Genomic DNA, 18,268 nt, shown 5'->3' with positions numbered 1-18,268 from the left:
GAAGTCAAGAAATAAATCTCTCATAGAAAAGGCGCTCACTCTTCCTGCACCCCGAGTTAGACAGACATCCTCATTACCAGAAATCAGGAATTTTGAGGCTCCGAAGACTCTGTAAACACACTTTGTTACTTCTTAAATAATCCACTGCCCCAAGGCCAAACCACTTTGTCTTGTCAACTCTTCACAAATTTTTTGTTTCTTTGTCTAAAAGCTATAAAAGCTGCCTGCTTTGGTCACTTCTTTGAGTTTAGTATTTCTGATAAGCTCCTGTACATACAAATCAAATTTTCTTTTCTCCAGTTACTCTCTCTTACATCAATGTATTAATTAGATCCACTAGCGAACCTTGAAGAGAAGAAAAAAAGGTTTCACTTTCCTTACAGCAGCCACTAACCACAAAATGTAAGAGCACGCTACAGCCTGGCCCCTGGATTAAAGATGGACAGAGCTTTCATCCTCACCCATCTCCTCCTTAGGACACTGATTGTACTTTATATGAGAAAGGAATAAATTTCTACTGTGTTAACTATTAAAATGTTGGGGATTATCTGGCACTGAGGCTAGTATACTTTAACTAAAATACTGTACAACAATTGTCCTATAAGAAATATCAAGCAAGTTGACAATTCTACTTTAAGTAAAAGTGCAATAGATAATAAAGACCATGCATTCAAGGTGCCTGTTGTAAGCCTGGCATCACAGCAGAATCATAAATAGCGTCCCTTCTCATTCTCAGAATTATCCTGTTTTGGATGATAAGATGTGCAGTAGCTTTACTGATATATTCAGATGAAAAAAAATTGCTGGCAGGAATAAAGAGTGGGATTTCCCTGGTGGCTCAGTGGTAAAGAATCTCCTTGTCAATACAAGAGATGCGGGCTCGAACCCTGGTCCAGGAGGATCCCGGGTGTGGTGGAGCAGCTAAGCCCACGTGCTGCAACGGTTGAGTCCGTGCTCTGGAGCCCAGGAATCGCAGCTCCTGAAGCCCACGTGCTCCAGAGGCTGAGCCCCTCACCAAGAGTGCCTCCACAACCAGGAGCGCACGCACCACCACTAGAGACCAGCTCTTGCTCTTCGCAGCTGGAGGAAGCCCGAGCAGCAGCGAAGACCCAGCACAGCCAAACAGAAATAAATAAACAACTTTTTCTTGGAAAAAGAATAAATAGTGAAAATAATTGGAATGAGATTACGTGAGTTTGACATCCAGCAGCAGCCTCTGAGTGCTATAAGGCAAGTTTCTTTCTCTGAGCTCCAGTTCCTACCCAGTAGAATAGACATGACTACTCATATTACATATCTCTCAGTATTGTTGTGAGAATCAAATAAGATAATCTGTGCTGGTGAAGCTTTGACAATGATGAAGTACTGTGAAAATACCTAGCCGTTAGTAATAATAAAAAAGCTACTAACGGGTGCCATTTTAAGGAATGTAAAGAAAGCATTCCATGAATAAAATCTCTCTTTAAACCCATATATCATTTACTACAACCTTTGGACAAAACATGTATATGTTAATATTTGATGCTTATTAAAGGCTGGGCTATATTTAGAAAAATAGTCGGGGCTATTGAATAGCCTGGGCTTCCCAGGTGGCGTTAGTGGTAAAGAACCTGCCTGCCAATGCAGGAGACATAAGAGGTGGAGGTTCAATCCCTGGGTCTGAAAGAACCCCTGGAGGAAGACATGCAACACTGTCCAGTATCCTTGGCTGGAGAATCCCAAGCACAGAGGAGCCTGGTGGGCTATAGTCCGTAGGGTCGCAAAGAGTCGGACACGACTGAAGCTACTTAGCATGCATTGCATAGCTGTCTCTGGGGTGTCTGATTTTGAGACTGAATCCCCTCATAAGGGGACCACAGTGCCTTCTCTTCACAGCAACCCTATTATAATTACTTCCTTCCTTGGGAACTTGCAGCCGCCGCTTTTTCTTTCTTTGCCTGCTCTTCCTCCTCCTTCTCCTTCTCCTCCTTTCCCTGTCTTCCTCTTTCTGTGTTACACTTTTCAATGGGCATAAAAGGCCCTTTGGGGCTTCTCCAACGGCTCAGTGGTAAAGAATCCACCTGCAGTGCAGGAGAAGCAGGACAGGCGGGTTGGATGCTCGGGTCAGGAAGATCCCCTGGAGGAAGGCATGGCAGCGTACCCAGTATTCTTGCTTGGAGAATCCTGTGGACAGAGGAGCCTGGTGGGCTGCAGTCCATGGGATCACAAAGAGTCAGACATGACTGAAGCGACTGGGCACAAAAGGCCCTGTAGAGAAATTCACCTCCTCCTCTAAACGTTCAGCCGTTCACCCAGAACATACGGAGCGTTCATCATGGAGGTGTCAGCACACTGCATGGTCCCAGAAAGATGAATATAAACACACAGTCAGTGTCCTCAAGGAACGAAACCTATGGGCAGAAGGAACAGGCACCGATCGCAAAATAGGATAAAAATATAACTGGAAAGAAGATACGTGCTGGAAAGGGACACCAATAGTTTTGAGGCATCAAAGGAGGTTTACAGTCGACTGAAGGGAGTGCTGAAGTGGAGAAGTGAGGCAGGGTGGCAGGGAGCTTGGTCAGGAAGGATATTCCACAAGTTCAAACGGCATGTGCACAGGTCCTGGTGACGGAAAGGAGAGGACTTGTTCAGAGAACAAGCCGATTTAGATGGAGCACCAAGAAAGGCTGAGAGGACAATGTGGTAAGTCCACAGATGAGCAGAAAACAAACGGCCTAGAAAGCTGAAGGCCACAGGAAGGGTTGCAGTCTCTTTTCTGAGAACAATGAGGAATCACTGATAATTTTTTATCAAAGGTGATATGGTTAAATTTGTCTTTTGAAAAGATCACTCTGAATGCAAAATAGTGGCTGAGAATAAAAGCACTTTTGAAATACATTACTCATAGGACATGCCCGATGGAGTATTACCAGCATTTTTTTGCTTACTTCTTTGTCCATATTCAGGATTGTTCTCCAATATCTTTCTTCTTTTCAATTCATTTTCTATCACTTCTCTCATGATCAGGATTAAAATTATTCACCAGATTTATTTTAAAATTAGCAATCCTTATTCATGCACTTTCTTTGCATTCCTTAAGCAATTTCAAGAGATTTATAGTATAAATACAAATTAATCTAATTATCTATCTTAATCTAATTATCTGTCTTATGTTCTTTCTTTTAAGCTAGACTTTGAACCTCAACAACACGAACCTGTATACAGGTGTTAGCGCAAAATGGTTTCTGCAGATAAATGATTATTTTTAGTGTTGGATTTATCCTACTATTAATAACTGACTTCCTAAGTTCATAAATTGTGCTCTTGCAACCATCATGAGTGAAATTATCTAAAAATAAAGACATTACAAATGTTTATTTATAGCCTGTGTGTAATCAAGCCAACTGTAATCAGTGCAAATTGGAACTGATCTAGACTTAGTCTCCAACCTCTGCATGATATTTTGGTACAAGATGACACTTTATGTGTGACCTCTCATATAAAAATTGTCAGTATTAGACATTGCAAATGTTTATTTCATCTTTCACATAATGTGTTTGAGAAAAAGTAGTTCCACTGGCTAAATTTGGATTAAAAATATAATAAATATTTCTAACATTAACAAAACCTAGAATACAATTTCAATGAAATACTAAGAGGATTCTCATTTAAATTTTTAAAATTATTTTAAATAACCAAATTGAAATGCATTTTTGTAAAGAGCTCTGCATTATAAAAATTAAATTTTTTTACAAAACATATTCAGAATAATTTCACAGTTAGATTCTGATTTTTTAAAATCCCCAAGTACTGTGGATGAAATGCAATTAACTGTTCTTTTCCACAGTTCAGCAATCATTCATTACATATCAAAGGCAGGACACCAGGGATAAAAAAAGGGGCATCACTTTTCCAACTGTAGCACAAAAGATGTGTTGAAGAACTGAAGATGTATACTCCAAGAAAATTAAATGTTGTCCAAATTTCCTCTTCCTCATCATACCCACAAGATATGCTGTTGTGGGTACTAGGAAGGCAGCAATACACAAAATCCATCACTCCACCCAGTTTATTTATTTAAAATACTTTAATGTGTTCAAACATCACTTCTCCAAGCAAAGGATAGAGAGTATTTATCAGGTTAATTTTTTCAGACTGTCAACTGTGCCCTGGGAATAAGAAGAGCTCTCAATGGAGAAAAGAAGAGAGGATGATTCTGAAGCATGTCACAGACTGCAATCACAGCTGGCACGATGCCACATGCCCCACAGGTTTGAATGAGTGACTGTGAACTGAGAAACAAGGGAATAAACTTTAAACAGCACAGGAAAGGGGAGAGGGCACCGTAATAAACATGTCAAATCCACAGTCAGGTTTGGGATATGACTTGATCACAGGTTTAAAAAAGAATGGAGACATTCAGTGCATTTTGAGGAAATAGATATTTTTCTTTGTTTTTTGTTTAATCATTCTAGAGTAATAAATATATATAAGTCTAATCACAAGGGAAACGTATCACCTTAATTACTAGTTTATGTGCTATAATCCTTCAAGGGAAACAACTTCAGCAAACAAACTTTGTATTCCATAAAGCATTCCGCGGGTTCATTATCATGTTGGTGAAAAGGCTAGACCATGGAACTAATTCAAGGTGCCTTTTCATGAGTTATGGTATAAAATTTAGGAATGTTGTCAGCATAGTATGAATAAAAAATGCAAGGGAGAAAAGTTAATCAAAACATTAGACTGTGACCTACTTTCAAAATTCAAATTAGAGTTCCGATATTTTGAACTCTAATTTCTGAGCTCCCTTAGTACTCCGTGCACTATAATTTTTTGGTAGAATCCAGCAATTTTTAAAATAATTTCTCATTTTACGTGAATTTGAGAAGAATGTAAAATATATGCTTGCTTAAAATTTCAAATGAGAATTTGATGATAATTTCATGGTTAAAAGATGTTTTCACCAGAAAGATACAGAATATTTTATAGTACAGGTATATGGAGTTCTGGTTCTTAACTGTTCAGGTATACTAATATCGTCAAGTGAGTAAAATCATCTTGACTGGGTCTGCAATGATTGAGTTTCAATTGGTTGAAAGATATTTATGTCAATGGTTTTATTAAAGACAGACACTGAAATTTGGCAAGTTGGGTAAAGTTTTCTCTGCTACTCGGCTGAACAAATGGCTCTGAGTATAGAAGACAATGATAGGGAAAGAAGCTTAAACTTTGAAGATACTATGCTTAAGCTCTCCTAAATGAGATTTTTAAGTATTAGAATAAATAAAAGCACTGCACACATGGCCTTGGGAGTTTGGGAATCGTTAGTATTGACAGCGTAACAGAACTGACAAGGATCAATCGCTAAGAAGGTAGTGATCCAATACAGGAAGTTTAGGAAGGGCCCAGTAACTGCAATTTAGAATTGGGAGAGCAAAGAGCTGTGCAAAAGCAGTTCAGATGGAGATCTCCAGCAGGCTTATTAGAAAGACTCTTCTAGTTATTTGGACTCAAAGGTTTCTCCACAGATCCATCTTCAGCCAATACTCTTTTCACGCTGTGCACTTTCCCGGGTGAGCTTATCCATCTCCATAGTGTTAACACTGTGTTGATGACACATGTTTTTTTACTTTTAGTCTAAATCTCTCCTCTTAGTTTGAACTTGCAAGATTCTACGAGATACATGTACCTGGATATCCTGAAGCAGGTACATCAATCTCAACACATCTATTCAATCCTGAACTCACTGTGCTACACAAAAATCTTTCTTCCCTTTGGAAATCATTCCCACCAACCTAGTGATCCACGAGGCAATTCAACAGAGAACTCAACCAGAAATATGGGAATCATTCTAGATTCTTTCTCTCTGGCTCACCCATTTTGAGAACTAGTCATCAAGTCATTGATTCTGCATCATTTCCCTGATTTTTCCCTCTTCATTTCTATAATTTGAAACCTGGACTCTTTTAGTGCTCTCCCAACACACACCCTTGTTTCTAGTTTTATATCACGTTAATTCATCCATCAAACTGCTAACGGATTATTCTTTCAATAAAACATTTTCAACAACTTAAAACACTTCAGTGTCTCCTTAGTTGCACACACAAAGTGGCTATTAATATTTTCCACTTGATAAAAACTAGGTTTTGTCACATGCACAATCAAATCTCAATTTAAGGATATATCTATAATTCCATAGAACTATGAGAACTCACATTAAGATGTTTAATTTTTTTGATACTATTGATGTTTAATTTATAAATTGCTTTATAAAAAATTTAAAAACATGCGATATGAAGATTGTTTCTATTAGGAAGTTACTTGAATATGCACTGAGATAAGATGATATAGGTAAAGTACTAGCCCAATGCATGCCTTAATATTAACTTTCTTCCCACTCTAAAGAAAAAGAAAAATGCTTATATAGGTTGTGGTACATGAAGTTAATATCAATTTTATATGACAGGGGTCTATTATTTGATCCATAATCAATCCACTTCAAATTAAGAGCTTGTAAGATTTAGTGGTAGCTGCAAATCATAAACAATCTCATTAAGAGTCTAAAATTTCAAGAGACAAGTGATATTACTTACATCTAAGTACCCCCTGTCACCAAAAACAGAATGCATAAAGCCAGAAATGGGTATACCTCCTGGAAAACTAAGTATTTTCTTCAGGAACCAGCTTCCTATAAAGAACATCCTGAAGACAAGCCTGAGTCTCTAGCAGTATGGTTTAAGAAAAGGTAGGTATACTGAAACATGAGTCCTGAAAAGCAAAGTTATTACAAAGCACTTTGTATGAAAAGGCATTCAGATTAGACACAAGGAATGAGAGACTCGATTTCAACTCTAGTAAAAGTATAAAGTCTTTGACTTGGATTGAGGCAGAAAGGGTGATTGTGACTGATTAAGATATGTGGCCCAGAGGTTAAACTGAGGACAGAACTGAGACAGGATTCCAGAGGAAAAAAACGGCATCTTATTAGAAGCACAACTGAATTCTGTGGCTCTCAAATAACAGTGATTTGGTGTCATGATTTTTTTCTCTTGGGTTTTTCTAAGTAAGGCACTAAATTTTTAGTGTGGCTATTGCCCCTTTCCCACTGCATTTTTCTCTGATAAGGGAGTGGTGATGGGTGTTTGGACCAAGGATAGGTGGCCCCAAAATATGCCTCATTGGCATATGGATTATTTTGAATTAAAGTTACTTAAACAGTTGATGCAAGAGGGATGCTGTACCTCTTCTCTGTCTCTCTAAAATCATGAAATAAATCTCTCTCATGTGAAAGGTGCCCTCTCTACAATTGGAGGATGAAGGACAGACTTATTTTTAGAGATAGGGAATTCAGGCAGAAAAACCTGTATGAAAGCAACTCTTTTAACTTCGGTACTAATGTACTGCCCAAGCTCAAACTTTGTTTAAATTCCTTAACTAATTAAGTCCCAAAGCCTAAGTTTCTTTGTCCCATCAATTCTTTTCAAATTTATTGTGTTTTTTTTGTTTTTGTTTGCAAATAGATGGGGAAACAGTGGAAACAGTGTCAGACTTTATTTTTGGGGGCTCCAAAATCACTGCAGATGGTGACTGCAGCCATGAAATTAAGAGACGCTTGCTCCTTGGAAGGAAAGTTATGACCAACCTAGACAGCATATTAAAAAACCGACATTACTTCGCCAACAAATATCCATCTAGTCAAGGCTATGGTTTTTCCAGTAGTCATGTATGGATGTGAGAGTTGGACTATAAAGAAAGCTGAGCACCGAAGAACTGATGCTTTTGAACTGTGGTGTTGGAGAAGACTCTTGAGAGTCCCTTGGACTGCAAGGAGAGCCAACCAGTCCATCCTAAAGGAGATCAGTCCTGGGTGTTCATTGGAAGGACTGAGGCTGAAGCTGAAACTCCAATACTTTGGCCACCTGATGCAAAGAACTGACTCATTGGAAAAGACCCTGATGCTGGGAAAGATTGAAGGTGGGAGGAGAAGGGGATGACAGAGGATGAGATGGTTGGATGGTATCACTGACTCGATGGACATGAGTCTGAGTAAACTCTGGGAGTTGGTGATGGACAGGGACGCCTGGCATGCTGCAGTTCATGGGGTCGCAAAGAGTCGGACACGACTGAGCGACTGAACTGAACTGAACTGAACTGAAAAAGTATAAAAGCTACCCGTTCTGGTTATTTCTCAGGCAATTCTGTGAGACCTCGATGTGACTGAATTACAAATTGTTTCTTTTTCTCCTGTTAATCTGAGCTGTGTCCATTTTATTATTAGCCCACTCACAAGAACTCAAGATGGGTAGAGGGAGAAATGGCCCCCTCCCCAACATAGGAAAAGGGACTCTGGGAAATTAATTATAGTTCATTAACACATGAACTGACTTTATATTGGTAATTAACTTTTTAAAATTAGTAATTAAATGCATTTCAATAAATATGTACTAGTCTTATAATAATCAGGATACAGGTAATAAATAGTATTTCTCTGATACTTGGCTCAGACGTGGCCTTGAAGTAGAGATTCCAATTTAGAAGGTAAAGCAAAATAGGTCAAAAAATTCCAATATCAAGGCAAAGAAATAGAATGGTGACTCTGAAAAAAGAGGCAAATATAAAGCTCACCAGCATATTCAGGAAGGCTTTATTTTTCTTTAGAATATAGAAAAGCTAATAGGAGAACTATAAATAAAACTATATTCCTATATGGTAATGACTTTCCTTGGTTTTACTGCAAGCCCTTACATAACACTTCTTTTTTTCCCTCAAGACTGTTACCTCAGACTTCACTCTCACTATTGAATTCCATACCTTCTCCCAAAATTTTTGGTAATTACATTATATAACTTTGATGCAACATTCTTAACACTCTTAGCTTGATTTGTCTATGCATTTTTATCTTGTTTCTTTTACATGCATTTTTATCTTTACATCTGTGGACATGATAGAAGTAACATCATAAATTAATATATGTAATTGCAGGGAGTGCCCTGGTTGCCTAGTGGTTAGGATTCTGAGATTTCACTACTTAGCCTGTTTGCATTCCTGGGCAAGAGTACTGAGATCATGCAAGCCTCACGGCACAGCCACAACGTACAAAAGAAATGTAATTCCAGATACATGAGGGCCATGAGAAAAACAAAGTATAATAATCCAATAGACAATGCAGGCAAGAGAGCAGAAGACTATTTTATTTTCGATAAGTGGGTCAGAAAACCCTTTCAGAGGAAGTAGAATTTGAGAACAGCATAAAGTAAAGCACGGAAAAACTAATTAGCAAAGACCTGTCTGAGCAGAGGGAACAGCAAATGCAAAGCCTCTGAGGTAGGAACAGTCTTGGAATGTCTGAGGTACATTGAGACCGAAGCGGTACAAGACGGCGAGAGGAGGAGCTGAAGAGGTGGCAGCCTGGGGCATCATAGCCGTGGTACGGGATATCAGCAATGCAATGCAAATGTATGAGGCGTAAGAGGAAATTAATGGCGTATCTCATTTATGTTTTTAAAGGGATATTCCGGCAGGACTGGAAAGAGACAGACCAATTAAGGGGTTATTTCAGGAGTCCCCCTGAGATAATGGTGGCCTGTATAAGATGGCTACTGGTAGAGATTTAAAAGTCGATGGGTTTGGGACATACCGGTGGTGAGAAACATGATGATGGATTATATTCAGAGAGTGAGGGGAAGGGAAGAATCAAGGTTTACACTCAGGATTTTATTTGAAAACTGGATAAATGAAGGTTCCACTTATTACGATGTGGAAGTGTGAGGGTGGAGGAAGTTGTGATGTGAAAAGTCAGGAGTACTGTTCTGTGCTCTGAGCATATGAGCCAAGATGCCTGTTGGATATCCAAACGAAGACAATGAATAACCAGTTTAATATAAGAACCTCAACATGACAAGAGATATAAATTAGAGAATCACTGAGGTATTAATTCTACTTTTCCTTTAAGTAGAAAAAGGATTGTCTAATATTTTATTTTTATCTGCATACTTACTACAAAATATTTTCTCCAAATAATTTTCTTTTTACTTCAGACTATATGCTCCTTTCTTTGAAAAAAGAGCTATATTATTTCCTGGATACGAGACATAAATCTGATTATTGCACATGACCAAACAGGCATAATGGACAAGATTCTTGTCTAGATAAGAAAGAGTACTTTATACTCATTTTCCAGTTCTCAAGATTTACTTCTTTTTGTTATTTTCTATCCCTTCTCCTCCCAAAATAAAAACAATAAGTGAGGGAAATACATTAGCCTCTCAGAATAAGTACTATAAGTATAAAAAGTAATTATGATTCTTTCGCTTCACATAGTATTTTTTGGAAGATAAGACATTAATCAAGTCAAACAAAGTTAAATGTTGATGCATATTTTTCATTTGCCTATTAAGACTGGTGGCGGTACTAAGTATCACAAATCAGTCTTGATCTCAAGCTTATAACTTGTAGAGAAAATAAGACACTTATAATTAATATAATATGAGAACAAGAAAACAATATCCTTTATAAATGTAAGAGCACTGTATCTGGTTAAGAAATAAATATCATGGTAGTGCTGGCTTTGAAACAACAGCATTATGTCCAGGTGTGCTTGGAGAGTAGAACTCCAATGTGAAGCCATAGTCAGCGGGACTTACCAAGCGGTTGGCCTGCAATGATTCTGGCGTTTTCCCCAGCGACCGCCGCTCTTGCATGACGCTCACTCATGTACTGTACAAATGCATAACCTTTGTGAACTGAGCAGCCAACTATTTTCCCATACTTTGAGAAAATTGCTTCGATGTCCACTTTTTTGACGATGGCTGTATTCAGGTTGCCAATGAAAACTCGAGAGTTGATGGACTTAGGGTCGTTCTTATTGGTGACGTTGCTAGTCTGTGTTTTCCCAGTCATGGTTGGCTCAGCTTGTTTTAATCCTTAAAAGAAAGATCAAAAGGAAAATAATTAGATTGAATGGATACCCCTAGCTTTCAGCAATTTTTCAGTAGTTTACCAGGTAATCTCAAATCCCCAAGTACTATCAATTTTCTTGAGAAGAAAATTTAGTAATATAAAAGATGAATATTGCATTGCAAAATGAAGTAGAAAAATAATTATAATTACTTAGCATACAGTTACAAATTCCTGATTAATTTATCTAAAATTCAGGCCTACACAGCAATTAAACATCTTGTAGTGGTTTTTATTTTTACGTCTAGAAGTATTTCAGAAGCAAGTTTGAGGAACAAGCCACATTTTCTATTACTGAAAAAAAAAATTCAATATGACCATGGTCCAATGATGGAATATAGTACTGTAATTTATTGTTGAAAACCTGCATTTTTATTTCTACATTTTCTATAATAGGTAGACATATTGGCTGTTTCATTACCAAATTCCTTCTATTGGAAACTAACAATTAATTTCAATAAATACTGTAGAAGAGAAAAAAGGTATTAAAAATAAAAGAAATTGATTAGAAAATTTAACATAAAAAACATAATTTTGAAAGTAAATTATTTAACCAGAATTAATTCTGTATATTCTCTTTAACAGCACCACATCAAAAGTCATTTAAAAAGAAACAGCATGTACAGCTAGTTTTCATCAATGATCAACAAATAGTGTAGACTGGGTATCTGTGTGGAAACATCCATTCTCAACCTCACTTTTAATTCATTTAACTGTCAGCTCATATGTTGCCTAAGGACTGCTAGTATTTCTAAAAACTGCTTTCTGAGGTTGGCAGAGTGTTTAATTGTGCTTAATTAAACTTAATGAAACTTTTATTTCCAAGTACTCCAGCACTTACAATTTATTTTTTAAGTTTTTAAAAATTCATCCATTCATCCAACAATATTATTAAGCATGATTTTTTTTTTTTTTTTGGACAGATCTCATCTTCCAAAGTGCCAAACAATTTAAAGGAACTAGTATGGTGAAAATAAAATCTCAGCAAGGATATAATCTCTAACATTGGTGATCATTGTTGAAGACTAGTTAATTGATAAATTTTATCAGCAACATTATATTTCTGTACAAATAACCTCTTTTAAAATCTTATAGCTATAATATAATTAACAAGTATATTTTATTTTAAAAATAATTTAAAATGGCATTTCTAAATTGAGCACTAAAGATGTGGAAATTTTAAAGGCATGTAAACTGAATATACTTGCAAATTTACTCACTACCTGTTTAAACTAGCTAATTTTAAAATCAAGAGCAACCATGTATCACAAAATGTTTCAAATTAGGTTATTAATTATGAATTCTTAGATTACTAAAATTTTACTAAATATTGGACACATTATATATATCTGCTTATAAAGGTTGACTTCATAAACAGTAGTGCACATAAAAATTAAAAGTATGGCATCAGTAAAAACAGGGACTATATTGTTGCCTTGTTTTATCTTAGCTACATTTAAGAGCTTTCTTTAAGAATTATTCAAGGTTAGGGCTGAAGGAAAGGAAAGCTGATAGTTTTTTTTCCTTTGTTTTGCAATTGGAGCTATTGCATGAGTGAGTGTATGTGTGTGTGTGTGTGCCCAGGCGTGTCTGACTCTTCTGTGACCCCGTGGACTTTAGCCTGCCAGGCTGTTCTGTCCATGGAATTTTCCAGGTAAGAATACTGGAGTGGGTGCCATTGCCTTCTCCAGGGAATCTACCCAGATCAGGCATCGAACCCGTGTCTCTTGTGTCTCCTGCATTGGCAGGTGGGTTCTTTACCAGTTGAGCCACCAGGGAAGCCCATGCCTCAAGCTAATGCTCTGAGATTCAATTCTAACAAAAAATAATTAAGATGTACACATGTATTTTAAACATTCAACTTCTTCATATAATCTAGTATATTTTAAACACACTGAGGAGAAAAAATAAACTAAATATCCAGTTTGTGGCTCTAGAATGTATTAAGGATTATTTTTCTTACAACTCTAAATCAACATCAGTAATGCAATACATAGAAGTAATATTATTACTTTTTGCTCTTACATGATGTATATTTTTAGAAATATCATAAAATTACTTTCAAGAATGAATGATTCTTATAGTTGATGTTTTCTTTCTTGGACAGGAATCTGTTCAGTTCAGTTCAGTCGCTCAGTCGTGTCCGACTCTTTGCGACCCCATGAACCGCAGCACACCAGGCCCTCCTGCCATCACCACCTCCCGGAGTCCACCCAAACCCATGTCCACTGAGTCGGTGATGCCATCCAGCCATCTCATCCTCTGTCCTCCCCTTCTCCTCCTGTCTTCAATCCTTCCGAGCATCAGGGTCTTTTCCAATGAGTCAAATCTTCGCATCAGGTGGCCAAAGTACTGGAGTTTCAGCTTCAACATCAGTCCTTCCAATGAACACCCAGGACTGATCTCCTTTAGGATGGACTGGTTGGATCTCCTTGCAGTCCAAGGGACTCTCAAGAGTCTTCTCCAACACCACAGTTCAAAAGCATCAGTTCTTTGGTGCTCAGCTTTCTTTATAGTCCAACTCTCACATCCATACATGACCACTGGAAAAACCATAGCCTTGACTAGACGGATCTTTGTTGGCAAAGTAATGTCTCTGTTTTTGAATATGCTGTCTAGGTTGGTCATAACTTTCCTTCCAAGGAGTAAGTGTCTTTCAATTTCATGGCTGCAGTCACCATCTGCAGTGATTTTGGAGCCCTCCAAAATAAAGTCAGCCACTATTTCCACTGTTTCCCCATCTATCTTCCATGAAGTGATGGGACGAGAAGCCATGATCTTAGTTTTCTGAATGTTGAGCTTTAAGTCAATTTTTTCACTCTCCTCTTTCATTTTCATCAAGAGGCTCTTTAGTTCTTCTTCACTTTCTGCCATAAGGGTGGTGTCATCTGCATATCTGAGGTTATTGATATTTCTCCCGGCAATCTTGATTTCAGCTTGTACTTCCTCCAGCCCAGCGTTTCTCATGATGTACTCTGCATAGAAGTTAAATAAGCAGGGTGACAATATACAGCCTTGACGGACTCCTTTTCCTATTTGGAACCAGTCTGTTGTTCCATGTCCAGTTCTAACTGTTGCTTCCTGATCTGCATACAGGTTTCTCAAGAGACAGGTCAGGTGGTCTGGGATTCCCATCTTTTTCAGAATTTTCCAGTTTATTGTGATCCACACAGTCAAAGGCTTTGGAATAGTCAATAAAACAGAAATAGATGTTTTTCTGGAACTCTCTTGCTTTTTTGATGATCCATCGGATGTTGGCAATTTGATCTCTGGTTCCTCTGCCTTTTCTAAAACCAGCTTAACATATGGAAGCTCATGGTTCCCGTATTGCTGAAGGCTGGCTTGGAGAACTTTAAGCATTACTTTACTAGCTTGTGAGATGAGTGCAATTGTGCGGTAGTTTGAGCATTCTTTGGCATTGCCTTTCTTTGGGATTGGAATGAAAACTGACCTTTTCCAGTCCTGTGGCCACTGCTGAGTTTTCCAGATTTGCTGGCATATTGAGTGCAGCACTTTCACAGCGTCATCTTTCAGGATTTGAAATAGCTCAACTGGAATTCCATCATCTCCACTAGCTTTGTTTGTAGTGATGCTACCTAAGGCCCACTTGACTTCACATTCTAGGATGTCTGGCTCTAGGTGAGTGATCACACCATCGTGATTGTCTGGGTCATGAAGAACTTTTTTGTACAATTCTTCTGTGTATTCTTGCCACCTCTTTTTAATATCTTCTGCTTCTGTTAGGTCCCTACCATTTCTGTCCTTTATTGAGCCCATTTTGCATGAAATATTCCCTTGGTATCTCTAATTTTCTTGAAAAGATCTCTAGTCTTTCCCATTCTATTGTTTTCCTCTATTTCCTCGCATTGATCGCTGAGGAAGGCTTTCTTATCTCTCCTTGCTATTCTTTGGAATTCTGCATTCAAATGGGTATATCTTTCCTTTTTTCTTTTGCTTTTCACTTCCATCTTTTCACAGCTATTTGTAAGGCCTCCTCAGACAGCCATTTTGCTTTTTTGCATTTCTTTTTCTTGGGGATGGTCTTGATTCCTGACTCCTGTACAATGTCATGAACCTCCATCCATAGTTCATCAGGCATTCTGCCTATCAGATCTAGTCCTTTAAATCTATTTCTCACTTCCACTGTATAGTCATAAGGGATTTGATTTGGGAATAAATTGGTCAAAATGCAAACATAAGAATTGTTAAATTAAGTTGTAAACATAGCTTAGAGATCCGAGTGGTCTGTCTTTGACAGTAAGCCTGAGTCAAATTTAAAATGGGGGCACAGTTGCACTCTGAATTCTCACTGTGTCAACATGCTTTCTCTGAGACCATCCTTATACTTTATGCAGATGTCTCTCATAACTGTAAGTCCAAACTGCCATTTGTATAATTCCCTTTAATGACTTTTGATCACCTTAAATATGTATGTATTTAATCTCTCACAAGAAGACTGACTTGCCAGTTTCTATCAGGTTTTAACGACGGATTTTTGTCATTGTGTTGTACACTATCAACATTCTCTGCAAAATTTTGTCTTAACATAATGTAATATTTAGCTTGCGATTCTCTATTACATGAATCTTCATCAGTTGAAGAAGCCATGATGGAATAACAAGGGTTGAAGTAACTTTCAGCCATAACGGAATAACAAGGGTTAAAGTAACTCTCTGACTCAAAGAATTAGAAAATAAGGCTAATGTACATGAAACAAATGTTTTTTTTTTTTTTTTCTGACATAAAGCCACAAGCAGCGTCAAACTATGGTATTCGAGCAAAACAAACAGAAAATAAAGGAAGTTCTAGGATAGCCTTAGTTTTTTGTCTGGAAAGTGTATTTCATGTCATAAAATTGGTCTGTGTGTGTGTGTGTATGTACATGTGTGTGTGTGTGAGAGCATGCATGTATATTACTGAAAGCAGAGACAGCGACCTTACTGAATTTAAGTGATAGATCAAGGTTTAAGGCAGGAAACTGTGAGGGAGATTTCTGTAAAGAGAGCTACACAGAGAAGTAATCCCATAAACTGTCTTACAGATCCCTTGAATCTATGCTGACTTCCAGCATATGCATTCAGTGGGTGAATTTCTATGAGGCAGGTTAAAAAGTTACTGGAAAGTTGTGAGCTGAATGCCTCCCAGGCCCACAAAAGGCTGCGAATCATTCAGCTCCTACCAGCAGCAGTGGAAAGTCCTAATAGGCATCTTGAAGCATTAAATTTAGACATCTGAAGGGTCAGGACTTAGTAATGGGGATAAACAATTCCTGCAGTAAAAATACTCAAGGACCACTCCAGCAAAATTTAAAAACAGCTCTCAAGATGATCAAACTAAGCCAAAAGCAACTAACTCTCTATGCTGCTAAGTCGCTTCAGTCTATGAGAGCAAAGCATAATACTCCTTTTTGAAAACTAGAACCCAGCCACTAAAGAGTAAAATACAAAATCTTTAGAATCTAATTAAAACCTCCTAGATATCCAAAGATCAGAAAACAAGACCAATAATCAGGAGAGAAATTAAAGATATAAAAAAGAATCAAGTGGAACATCTAAAGATGAAAACTATAATATCCAAAATAAAAAACTATACTTGATAGATGTTATACCTTAAAAGACTCTAGAACAGATTTGTGAATTTGAAGTTGTAGAAATAGTGAATATCCAAAATGTATCAAAGAGATTAAACATTGGGACTGGTGGCTGAATGGTAAAGAATCCACCTACCAACGCAGGAGACATGGGTTTGATCCCTGGTCGGGGGAGAAAAAGCATTGCTATAAATTACTTTGATTTATAATTAGAAAAAGAAAAACAACTGAAATGAAATAAACTAATGTATTTAAGTATCTCTTCCTGGAGAAAATAAACCAAAAGAAAGTCAGAATTTATTCTTCAGAAAACCATCCCCAATTCAGAAAAATATAACATATCCATCGGCACAGTGACAATTCTTCAATAGATCTTAAGCATCATAAACACTATTTTGTGAAAATAGGACAATCACCAAGTATATTTGGTAATACCTCTACCATTCTTAAAGACAAATGTCACAGTTACAATTAAGATTCAATTCTTAAGCCTCAAACTGCTCCCTACTTTGAAATAAATCAGAGCAACTTTTCAAAAGTAAAGATTTTTAGGGGATATGTGCAACGTAGGAAAAAAATATAACTCCAACCTGAAAAGATACTTATTGTTAAATCTTTGATGTATTTTTCATTTCTTTCTAGCATTTAATAAAAATTGTAAATTACCAAAAAAAAGTCATCATAATTTACTTGCAAATAATTTACATCCAAGTGCCATTACTTATTACTGCAATACCCATTTTATTATGTTATTAAATAACCTTACTGGGTTTAACAAATAGGTGCATGGTAATAAAGCTATAGCATAATACTTTTCATTCTCTTAATGAATATTAAGCTTGTTTCCAATTTTTTAGATCACAAAACATCTCAGATGGACACTTTGGCAAATTCTGGGCAAAAAAAATGATAGAATAAGATGTTTTTTAAGTTGTTTAATTATCAATGTTCAGCTATTCTCCTGAAATACTTCACACCACTCCTCTCTCCCAGCAGTGGCTATTTTAGGACACTCGAAGTAATTTTGTTAGTGCCAAGTTCTTTGCCCCATGATCAGGGAGTCTAAACACACTGAACCGTCCAAGTCTGGAGCAGAGAAAGGTTTATTGCAGGGCCATGCAAGGAGAAGGTGGGTCACGCCCGAGACCGCTAAAGCGATTCCGCAAAGCATTTTTAAAAGCCAGGGGAGGGAGGCGGGTCACAGGGTATGGGATCGCTCAGGCACAACTGTCTGATTGGCTGACGTTGAGGAAACAGGGTGGGGTCACAGGGAATCAATTATCAGTCCTTCCGCTCCAGGAGGCCTGATTCTAGATGCTCATGGTCTACAAGTAGTTAACATTTTCCATCTGGTGAGGGGTTTTCATATGTTTCATATTATATCTGTTTTCATATCACAAGGCCTTCCCTGGTGGCCCAGATGTTAAAGAATCTGCCTGCAATGCAGGAGACCGGGGTTCGATCCCTGGGTAGGGAAGATCCCCTGGAGAAGGGAAAGGCTACCCACTCCAGTATCCTGGCCTGGAGTATTCCACGGACTGTACAGTCCCTGGGGTTGCAAAGAGTCGGACACAACTGAGCGACCGTCACACTTGGATATATGTAAAAATAACTCAGTAATGTGCCTCAAACAGTTCTCTAGGCATTGCAGAGAGGAACCAGAGCAGAGGATTTGGGGAGTCCTGTCCTGGGAAGGCCCGCAGGGTCCTGCTCCGTGATAGTTTGATGTCTGCTAGC

At 37.7% G+C, this 18,268-nt stretch overlaps 1 protein-coding gene across 18 annotated transcripts in view; it reads right to left on the bottom strand.

Moving 5' to 3' along the window:
- The window catches only part of RALYL (RALY RNA binding protein like), a 548,770-nt gene that overhangs the window by 393,726 nt on the left and 136,776 nt on the right, over positions 1-18,268 (bottom strand). For all 18 annotated transcript variants that reach the window (XR_014055712.1, XM_081496753.1, XM_081496765.1 and 15 more), the window contains one exon: positions 10,629-10,907. Coding sequence is in view for 17 of the 18 variants with exons in the window: in XM_081496748.1 (XP_081352874.1) it covers positions 10,629-10,907 (279 nt within the window). In the remaining variant the exon portion in view is untranslated. The remainder of the gene's footprint in view (positions 1-10,628; positions 10,908-18,268) is intronic.

Source organism: Giraffa tippelskirchi, chromosome 6 (genome assembly GCF_054371585.1).
Source record: "Giraffa tippelskirchi isolate mGirTip1 chromosome 6, T2T-mGirTip1v1.2.pri, whole genome shotgun sequence".
In the NCBI taxonomy this organism is placed as follows: domain Eukaryota; kingdom Metazoa; phylum Chordata; class Mammalia; order Artiodactyla; family Giraffidae; genus Giraffa; species Giraffa tippelskirchi.
The sequence above is the reverse complement of the archived record's forward strand: the minus strand, read 5'-3'. Positions and strand labels throughout refer to the sequence as shown.